The 11,569-nt window shown below is 36.0% G+C and overlaps 1 protein-coding gene across 1 annotated transcript; it reads left to right on the top strand.

Annotated features, from left to right (window-relative positions):
• The first annotated feature begins 3,628 nt into the window (after positions 1 to 3,628).
• On the top strand, positions 3,629 to 11,516 carry LOC306987576 (uncharacterized protein). The gene is made up of 9 exons (XM_079591959.1): positions 3,629 to 3,730; positions 4,865 to 5,064; positions 6,764 to 6,939; positions 7,084 to 7,173; positions 9,074 to 9,251; positions 9,366 to 9,638; positions 10,268 to 10,604; positions 10,823 to 10,971; positions 11,052 to 11,516. Exons 1-9 carry the CDS (start codon positions 3,703 to 3,705, stop codon positions 11,211 to 11,213), a joined length of 1,593 nt encoding a protein of 530 aa, XP_079448085.1. The 5' UTR covers positions 3,629 to 3,702; the 3' UTR covers positions 11,214 to 11,516.
• Positions 11,517 to 11,569: the final 53 nt, after the last annotated feature.

Here is an 11,569-nt window from a genome sequence, read left to right as displayed (position 1 = left end):
TAACAAATAAGATTATGGAATAGAATAGCTCCTGCAGCAGATGGATTAGAGCAAGTAGCATCAAGCTACACGATACAATTTAAAAGATTAATATTAAACTTTTACTTAAAGCTCACTTTAAACCACCATCGAGTAAGATAGGATATTTGTACCATATTCCGGTCGCGGTTTAAAATGGTTTTAAGTCATAAAAAGATGTTGAAATATGGTATAATAAAGCAATTTATATGCAACTAATGGCTACACCTTGCTTGGCAATACTGTAAACATTCTTAATTCATATGAAAATACCCAAAATTGCACGAAAATCACACACAAACCACATATACTCGAAATCGTGCATTTATTAGCTTCTTGTTTCAGGTGAAGAGATGTGTCTTAGCTTTGTTATCACGGATAACAGGACCGCGTCATGCAGAAGGGCAGGATTATTGTCACGTTGAACCACGTGAGATGATTGACAGCTGTACAGCGAATGAGACTTGCGTACATTACTGACGCAAATCAGGAAGAGGAGACCCAGATCTCTCTGTGTTCGCTGTTTGAGTTTTATCATAAACACTATCGAGTCTTAAATCTTTCTAATGATGCTCAGTTTGTCCAGATAAAATAAGTAAGAGTGTGATGTTTTAACGAGTAATGAATGTTGAACAACAATCTGTTGTGATCAACAATGTGATCTGTTATCTTTGCCGCGAAAGGGGTTAAATTTGTGTTTTTGGTAATCCAGTTCTGTAGGTGGCGCTGTCACAATAAACTAGGGTCCTAAAACTGGGGTCCTGAAACTGCAGCCTCCCGTTGTGCAGGAATACCCTTCTCTTCTAATCACACCGGTGTGATCGTACAGGCTCCGGACCAGCCAAGACTGATCACACATGTGTGATTGTACGTGCGAACGGGTTTTAAATGACAAACTCAGATTCAGAGCTACACGGCCACATTTACACAAACAATAACCGACAAGGACTGAACAGAACAGTTTTTAGGCCTACACAGTAGGCTAAATGTGGACACTAAACCGGAACAGTTGACAAGACTTATAAACCATAATGACTAATAAGAACTAATACAGACAAGACAGAAACAAACTCAGCTAAACTGCATAGCCTTGGCTACATGTGACATGTAGAGCTATACATCAGTTAACAACCAATCACATTCAACTATGTATTTTGACTGGATACCTTACAGTTATTTCATATTTAATAACTATTCATTGTAGTAGTTATTTACCCTTTAGGCTAATTACTTGTAAGAAATGTTAGTGCAGCTGGGAAAGATACAAGTGTCCATAAATAGAAACCAGAAGGCTAGGCTATATTCAGTAAAAAAAAAAAGAAAAAAAGTAAAGCTGGAATAATTTATCGTAACTAGTTGAAGAGTAGCATGTAACCAAGTTGTAGTAATTAATAGCATATTAGTAAAAGTGGAATGTGTATCAGAAATTGGAATATAGGCTATACTAGTTGGAAGTGAATTGTTGATATCTGAACCACAGATAACCCATATCATTTGCAGACAAATATTCACTTGTAACAATTAAATAGTTACCTGTCACCACTGAGAGAGTGACTAGCAAATTAATAAGGATCAGTGAATAAATGACATTGAAAACAATCACTTACTAAAATAAACTTTTTAATATGGGACATCTACAAGCAAGTATAGCGACTGCCTGAATTACTAAATGCAATAATATATTAGTTAGTTGCCATTGAATTACTTAATGTTAAGTCAATCAATCAATAGCAGTAAAAACGCACTAGTTTTCTTGACTAACTGTTAAGACGGCTTGCCACAGCACACCTCAAATGAAGAACAGGGGGCGGATGTATCATAGGTAACTCTCTGCAGCTCCATAAAACATCTGGAATTCACGGGTGATAGATTGAGGCTGAATGATTCATTTCTGCAGCAGAACAAAAAATTGACTCATTTGAAACAAGCCAGAAAAATAGGAACAAGTCAGACAATTATCGGAACATTAGTTAAGGTGACCGTAATATTTTAGGAAAGAATTAGAGTGGACTAAGCTATGGAGTCTGGACATCTGTTCTTATTTAACCAACGCGATTTTGAAACAGACGTTTTGAATCAGATGGGAAGGAACGCATTGAAAGATGGAATAATGTGCATGACAATCGCATAAAATAAATCCGTTGTAGCCTAATTTGGTATGCATGACTTATTGTTTTTGTTTATTGTCGAGTGCGACGAGTGACAGGCAATTCTGTATCGCATCATTCGCATTCATTCCTGTCTCGCGCCGAATTTCTTTCTCAATGTTAATGTAAGTGGGCCATCTAGTGGAGGTATCCTGTAACTGTAAAATAAAATAAATAAAAACAGACACAAACGTAGAAAAATTGTTAAATAAAAAATTATTTTCAGAATTAATAAAAACTAAATGATAGATAGCCTTTACGATTTCACGGTAACACTTAACAATAAGGTTGATTAGTTAATGTATTAACTAACATGAACTAACAATGATCAATGCATTTGTTACAGGCTATTTAATCTTTGTTAATGTTAGTTAATAAAAATACAACTGTTCATTGTTTGTTCATATTAGTTCACAGTGCGTTAACTAATGTTAACAAATACAACCATTGATTTTTATAACATAGCCTATTAGTAAATTAATGTTAACTAAGATGAATAAATGCTAAAGATGTATTGTTCATTCTTAGTTCATGTTAACTGTTAACTAATGAACCTTATTGTAAAGTTACAAATTTCACTAAAATAGTATAGGCTTAAATTAAATAGGCCTACAGAAAAAATAGAGAAAGAAAATGTAAATAATGACTCATTATGTATCCCAATACATAAAGAAATGTGGCTTTTCTGTCAAATTTAAAGAAAAGCTTGTGGGTGATGGGCGCATCTACTCTTACCATTAATATATTTATTTTGTCTTCTTTATCTTTCTCACCTCTCTTGTTCATTGAGGTCGTTCTTTCTCATCCTGTGTGGTGAGCAAGTCACGACGTCACGTGACTCCTCAACTGCCTCTTCTCTCTCTCTCTCTCTCTCTCTCTCTCTCTCTCTCTCTCTCTCTCTCTCTCTCTCTCTCTCTCTCTCTCTCTCTCTCTCTCTCTCTCTCTTTCTCTCTCTCTCTCTCTCTCTCTCTCTCTCTCTCTCTCTCTCTCTCTCTCTCTCTCTCTCTCTCTCTCTCTCTCGGCCTAACAACACACTGTACTTAAACATAAATAAACGTGCACATAGATTGACAGATTTTGTGTTGAATCTTAGAGCTTTAAACAAGACGAGTTAACACTGCAGTCACAGGGTATTCTGATAGAATGAGTCGTTTTAAGAGGAGCTCCACTTTTAGACATCAATTTTGCAAGTTATTAATACATATCTTTTCAAATAATTGGTTTGGTTCTAAAGAATTTGGTAATTATGTGCTAGTTCAAATGAAAAAAAAAAAAGTGGCATATAGCTTTTTGAAAATCAATGTAATTTAGTCCGGTTGTTTATTTAAGCTTTATTATCAGCTGGATGTTTCCTAAGGAGTTTGAAATTGAAATCTGCACGCAACAAGCAGTTGCAGTCTACCATTGGTTATGTGCTTGTGATCTTTTATTTGCTGCTTTCTTTCTCTCTGTCACACTCATGCATTTTAAACAGGATGAGGCAGAAACACCCCAGATCTGATAGGAAGAGGTAGCATTTTACATCCTGCGCTTCAGCATGGACTTTGACTACCAAAAAATTAAAGGTCAGCTATTTCTCACCAGCTTTCGAACTTACATACTCATTCTTTTAGGTAGAAATTGACTGTGTTTTAGCATAGAAATAACAAAACACAACTCTGAAGGTTTTAAGATGTAGCCTAGTGTTTACTTGCTTTCTCTGACGATACTGGAATGGCTTTCTTTTAAAAACATCAAAATGTAGGCCTATATGTATGAATGCTGTTATTTTGTCAAGGTTATACATTTTTATTTGAATAGTATCAATAGTATTTATCAACTTGGTTGAAGTTAAATATTTTTTTGGTTACAATTTATTTTAAGGTGTCTTTGTTACACTGTAATTACATTTAAGTACTGAGTATTAAGTAACTACATGTAGCCTACTTATTATAGGGTTAGGATTTGGTCTGGTTTAGTTGCATGTAATTATCCATAATTTATTGTTATTACTATAGTAACTACATGTAACATATAGGTTTACAATCAGAATAAAGCTATATACGGTGCTCAGGCTGTGCTTATTCTATTTTAATGTGTTATTAGTTTATAGGCAATCTAGCATTAATACAGAATTGAGAGAAAAAAAGCAGAATTGTCCTACATCAACACAAATGTTAGTACAAAACATCAACACAAATCTACACGATAACCTATCCTCACTGTCCTAGACTGATTCTCAGACACATTAACTGATTCTGACTGTATAATCTTTCAACAGCATTAGCGTTACGGAGCCTGTAATATTTGTAACATTATTACTGTTGTTGATGTGTTTGATGTCTAAAAGTTCTACAGATATGCATGTTGGTGACGTGTTTGTAAAGAAAGTGGCATTTCCGTTCGAAGGGTTATTTTGAGCCTGACTGTACTAGTGTGATTCTAACTACATCTCAATTTCTTAATCTCACACACTGACTTCTGATATTTAGATACAAGTATCTGTTAATATTAAAAATCTGAATGTATTTACAGATACATAGATTTGAAAGAAAATTCAAAACAGCAGGCAGCGGCCTGAAGGCTTTAAGATAATCATTTGAACAAATTCAATTGGTTTCATGTCCATCTTTTTTATTTACTGTTTTTAAATACTGTCTGCTTTAATGATCAAACTGCCCTTATTTTGTGTGAGAATAAGTACATTTATTGCTGTGCAGATGCCGAATCTCAGCAGAGAGAAAAGCGACTGAGCGCTTTTTCTGTCCATCACCCAATACCAAAGCCCCGTCCATCTGTAGCTCCAGAGAACAGTCCCACGACCAAGAAACCTCCAGTAAAACCCCGGCGGAGCTTAAAGTGTCGTCCCGCACCACAACAAGAGGCCGAGCAATTACAGGGCCAGCAGAAGGAAAATAAGGTGAATGTCAAGTGAGTGATAGATATGTAGATATGCCTTAAAAAGTTTGAAAAGCCCTACTCCACGGAATACCTTTAAAAAGTTCACAATATTGAATAAAAATAATGCACTTAAACTACCTGCAGCCCGTAATATAGTATACGACACATTTATATAATGATATAGTATAGATTTCAAAATACAACAACACTTCAACATCTCATATATATATATATATATATATATAGATGCATTTGAAGAAAAAAAATTGAGGTTTGCAGAAAACTTCTAATGTCTAATGCCCTCAAAGATAAAATATGCATACGCTAAAAGTTCCTCAAAACAAGGTGACTTCTGTCACGCGGTTCTGTTGCTCTAGATTGTCTCTGAAGAGCCTTTTGAAGCAAAGAAATTGTAAATTGGTCAGTACAGCAACAACAAGGTCATAACCGACAACGCTTTTAACTTTTAGGCCAAATATATTATAGGCCTATACAATATTTTAAGTAGTCTCAAATAACTGATGAAAAATAACTGGTTAGATTTCATGTGATGTTTAACGTCTATCGTGTGCAGTCCACATGAAGTTTTTCTTTAATCAAATAGAGGGATACGCCCTGTAAATATTATTTGCATATTACAACAATATGTGAGGACTTTTGAAGCCATATTCATTTTTGTAGCGCACTTCTTCACACTTTCTTCACAGGTCTATTTACATCTCATGTTCCTCATGAGATTTTTTGTTCATATTTGTACACAGTACACTCACTCTTAAAACAAAAGGTTCTACATTGAACCTTAAAGAGTTTAGTCAGGATCTTCATAATATAGAACCTTTAGGGGTTCCCATCATGTGATCATTTTATGGATTTAGTTTTAATTAGATAATTTTGTGTTAATTCATTTGGTTACAATTTATCAATTAAACAGCTCGTAAACCTACTTTATCACTAGAAATTTTTTTAATAATATGTTAAACGTAAAAGTATTATGCAATCATTTATGACATATTATAACATTTTTGAATCAAGAACCCTAGGGTTCTATATATAGCTTTTTGAGCCTATTTTCTAAGAGTGTGGTATTAACTTTTGACAGTTTTCTTGTATAGCAAAGGGAAATGCTTCGACATTTAAAGGGGTGGTATAATGTCCTTTTCACAAGATGTAAAATAAGTCGTTGATGTCCCCAGAGTGTGTATGTGAAGTTTTAGCTCAAAATACCCCACAGATATTTTTATATAGCATGTTAAAGTTGTCACTTTTTGAGGGTTTGCCTTTACATACACAGAAATTTCAAAAACGTTTAGCCTTTTATGTTCAAACCGAAGTCAGAAAGATGGAGAGACTCAAGAAGAAGTGACAACATGTAGACAACATTTCTGAATGTTTAGTTGGTAAATTTATGTAGCTTATGTGTAGTTATCGTCTAGTCATTGATTAGCATTCTGTCATGATAATCTATAAATCGCGTTCCCGGGGGCGGGTTTATGTAAATTTTAGGGTTAGTGATGTTGTGTAGTCCTTAAAAAGCAATTTCTTTAAAATAAAATATCTCCCTTTGCTTTGAACTTTGAGCATTGTAACTTTGCAGATGTTGTTTATGCTCAAACAGCAACATTACACACTAACTAAAGTTAGAAAAGTTAAATCATATTCAAGCACCCCTTTTATTTAATTATCTAAATGACATCATACTTGGATTCTCTCTGTTAAAGCCGACGGTAAAGCGAATGGATCCTGCTCTGGTTTTGGGACCCGTGAGGCCCCTGGAGGCCCTGACTTCGTCTCTGCGAGCTCACACTCTGCTGTGGTTTGAAAGGACGCAGCTGCCTCGACTGCACACACCCGGACAGCCTCTCCCCCGCTGGCTACATGGTTTTGCTACACGCAGGTTACACTCACATCAAAATATTCTTTCAAAAACATTACAGAAAAAACAGGTGCACGAGCAAAGTTGCACACAAACAGGTGTGAAACAGTGTCAAACACATGCTTTTGGGTTTATTTTCACACAACCTCTCTCTCACTCTCTCAGGGAAGCGGAGCAGCTGCTGGAGGATAAGCCGCAAGGCTGTTTCCTGTTGAGACTCAGCGAGTCAAAGATAGGCTTTGTGCTGTCTTACAGGTAGGCCTACTTTCCCTCATACGGTTGCCTGAAACGTATTTTGGACACTGAAAACCATTCTTAAAATGTCATTCTTGAGGCCTGTTCACATTAAAAATAGTAACTATAACTATAAATATAACTATATCAATAACTATACAACACAACGGTTATTAAAGTGCATGCTGCAGTCATGTTGTCTGCCACTTTTTAAATGCTCAAGCTCTTTAAAGTGGGGTGGATTTTGATTGGCTATCAATGTTTTTCATCATTTATCAGCTTAGAAAAAAAAAACAGTTCTGAAAGTGATTCTAAACATTTCGTTCCTCTTTGTCTTTAACGGTATAGTTTTAATTCCCTATTAAACAATTATCAAAACTTTATAGTTGTAGTTATAATTGTTCTTGGTGTGAATGGGCCTTAATAATGTGGATTTAAAAGTAGTTCAATAAACATATAGTACATATTGAGTAACTTACATTTCGGACACAATGTTGTCATTTACATGCAGAATAAACCATTGTGCAACACACATTAGTGGTGTTTTGTTCCTTAATAAATCAGCATTCTTGAACGAATTGAGTACATAATTCAGTGACTCACTAATAAAATACTGACTTATTTTGTTCCTGTATAAATCAGTGTTGGAATAAATTGGTTGAGTGAAAGCTTCAATGACTCTAAGTCACTTGGGGTGCTTCTCAAATGTAAAGTTGTGTCCTTCCTAGTCCGGTCCTTCAGAGGCTTGTAGACTACAGTCTTCCTCTGCATTAAACGCTAGAATGAGACAGTCTAGGAAGTGTGCATGGCTACGTCACACATGTTCCAGCCCCTACGGCATGAAAACTTAATTTTGGAAAAATACTTTATATTAAGAATTGATATATTATCTGGATTTCTATTAATGCAATACAGTGAATGACAACTATCTGTGGTCTCCCAGTGGCTTATATTATTGGCAGTTTAGTGTTAAGTGATTCATTTACACCAAAACAAAAGATAACATCATTGCTTTCATGTGTGAAAACATTATTTTTGTCTTACATTTCATAATGAACTCGGACAAGCCGACTCATTTTCCGTCAGTTCTTTTTCGTGAATTGGAATACAGTATGTGCAAAGGATTGTGGGTGATTGAAGAACATGAAGGATACACTTGATGCATCCTTCAAATTTTGCTTAAATGAAGGACGCGAAACAAGGGCTGCCTTCCAAGGATCCATGAGACGATGGCAGTCAATAAATGCAGCCTTACTAGGACACAGCCTTCCTTTTGAGAAGCACCATTGTTTTGTTCCTGCAAGAAATCAGTGAATGAATGAATCAGTTGAATCAATGATTCAAACGACTCATAAAGACAATTCTATCCTCTTACTAGATACAAATGTAAGTTGCAGAACAACATATTGTGTAAAACATATCAAGTGTCATCTGCTCACCATTACCTTTTCTGAGCAATTTTTGGAAATGCAATACTTTTTAAAAATACTTTATCTATTGTCTTATAATTTAAAAACTAAACAATTCTTAAAATAAAGTTTCTTGCATGAGAAGTGAGCTATGCTTCATTTAAAAAGTACTACTAAGTGAGACAATTTGTTATTTAATGTAATGACATTTAAGGCCAACTTGCACTGTACCGACAGACACTTCGTTGAGATTTGTCGGATCACTTAACGTTGGTGAGTTCTTGTTTTCATTGATTAAACATGTTGAATCACTGTTTGTCGGTTCGTGGAATTTTTTGAGAATACAGTAATCTGGTGATTGTCTGCGGTCGTCGGTGTGTGTTGGTGCTGTGTAAATCGGCCTTTAGGCTATACAGTGTGTTCAAATACATTTTGGTATCATTGAATCTGTATGGAGTATTTGCAACATACCTAATCTCAGTGACTCACTAACAAATGAATTAAATCTCCAGAGGAAACGACAGATGTCGTCATTTTATCATTGAAGAGGAGGAGAGTGGAGCATCTGGTAGTGTATTTCTAATTGCTGGAGAAAACAGCCGTCATAGAAGCCTGGACAACCTAATAAGCTACTACACCCATAATCCCGTGGAACCCTTTAATGAGTTGTTGACTGTGCCTTGTATGCAGGTACACACACTTTTTTTAAATGTTTTTTTTAATACAGAGAGTGGGGAATTAATTTTTTTACATTTGAAATTTCCCTGTAATCTCAGTTCATATACTATTTTTTTTGCTATCTAGCCTAGTGGTGGCTTTGAGGAAATGAATAGATGGAAGGTGAAGGACAGGGAAGCAGAGAGAAATGGAGAAGAAACCGATCAAGAGGAGCTGACAAAACTGCCCATTGCCATCGGTCCAGCTGTTCTGATTCCATTACCCACAAACCCCTCCAATCAGATCACGTCTGCTACAGGAGAGTCTGTGCAGTATGCAGCAGTGAGAAAGCCTCTAAAAAAGAGCTACTCGTTGCCAGAGTGCAACTGTGGACCTAACACATCGCCTCCTGGCTTAGAAGTGAGTAATTACTGATAATGAAAGCTATCTCAGACTTTTTTCTCTCACATTTCTTGTATTAAACTATACAAAAGTAAAAAATAAAAATAAAATAAAAAAATCACACACCGCCTACCCTAGCAACCAACCAAAACACCATAGAGACAACATAACAACAAAACTAACTCCAATTATGAGTATGAAAATATATTTGTCGCAAATTGATAAATTACTGCTCTGTAATTTATTTAGAAAACCAGTCACCAAATATAAAATCTAGAGACTGTAAGCTTTCAAATGATAGCCTATAGTTTGTCAATATTATTAAGGCTTTTACTAAGATATAATGTAATATATAATGGCAAACCTCCCACCGTTGGGACGGTGACAATGAACGCTTTAAAATGCTATATATAAGTTACCTACTCACATTTTCTAGTTAACAATAGCTGTTGGACAAAGTTTCTATTGTCCTGTGCCATCTTCTCATTATTACAGTTGTCTCTGTGTGATGTTACACAAAGCTTGACTAACAAAGGAAGAGTTTAATGGTGGGCTGTGCCTATAACTTTGTTAACTGCTAAGTGTTTAACAGGAAAGTTATTATATTATACACTAACAGATCACACTATGTATTTGCCCTCTGCTAGAATGTCAGTTCTGAGATTGCTGAAAGACCCTCAGATGATCAAGCTCCTCCTGTGGATGCCCCATATGCCCGAGTTAACAAACCCCCCAGAGCAGTAGGCCTATCAGAAAATACCCCCAACTCCAGTGCCCACCCTCACCTTCACCCTGACCAACAGGGAGCGACAGCTGCTTCTACCTCTTCATCCATCACAAGCTTTGACACAACAGATGCAGACCATAAGTACTGGAAACTGGAGCCCATGCACACCTATGAGGAAACCCCACACATACGCAGCCGTCCTGAGGAGATCGACTGCTACGCCATGGGGTGGAGGAGGCAGCTGGAAGGAGATGTAGGTAAGAATAAGAAAAACAGGCATCAAAACTCACTCAAGACTTGCTCATTTTAATCATTTCCTGTTGTAGTTCATACCTAAAGAATGATTTGAATTGGTTTCAAAAGAACCACATACTCAATAGAGCCAGTGAAATAATATACATATATAAGTATATAAAAAAATAAAAAAAACATACTTATTTTGGTACATTGTTTGCTGTTTTGATCCTTTCCACAGTGAACCTTCCAAATAATCATCTGTATTCAGAGGTGAACATTAAGGGCGCCCAAGAAGGCGGTGCTGTACCAAGACCCGGGCCTAGTCTTCCTCTTAAACCACCCCCAAGATCTCCTCATGGTGCTTTGCGACCAGAGATCACTGGGCAGGTAAAGTTATGTGCAATATTCTGTATAGTATGTAGTGTTGTCTATTATAAAAATGATCAAATTTATGATTTTTCCCTCAGAGTTTTGGTGTGTCCCCACTAATGGCTCAGACCCAGTACTCTGGTTTCCATCATTCAGAGCAGCCACATCTGGAGGAGTCCTCCAACTCTATTTATGAACAGATTCCACAGAGATCTACCAGCGCTAGACCATCTCTGCCCCCACCACCCCTCAAACGCTGACCTCAGTGTTGTATTGACCTCTAAAAATCACCAAAGCAGCATTTAGTTAACATATCATTTGATCAAATAAATGTATAAAAAAACTTAGTGATAAACGTTAGGATGGCATGCATATCTGTACTAATTACTTAAATTTACCTGTATATACATTTATTACTTAACTTATATATAACTGTAGGCTTGTGAATACGGTTGTAGGCATGATCTGCAAGCATCAAGGGATTGATTATTTTAAATAAATTGACTGAAAAATATATATCCAGCCAATATTTTATATTTTGATTAAACAATTCAGATTGCTTACTACGGTTTTAATTTGCTCCTTATGAATTTATAAGTATTGCAGTCCTCTCTAG

Source organism: Phoxinus phoxinus (assembly GCF_949152265.1).
Source record: "Phoxinus phoxinus genome assembly, chromosome: 19".
In the NCBI taxonomy this organism is placed as follows: domain Eukaryota; kingdom Metazoa; phylum Chordata; class Actinopteri; order Cypriniformes; family Leuciscidae; genus Phoxinus; species Phoxinus phoxinus.
Note: the sequence above shows the minus strand (reverse complement) of the source record. Positions and strands in the feature narration are given on the sequence as shown.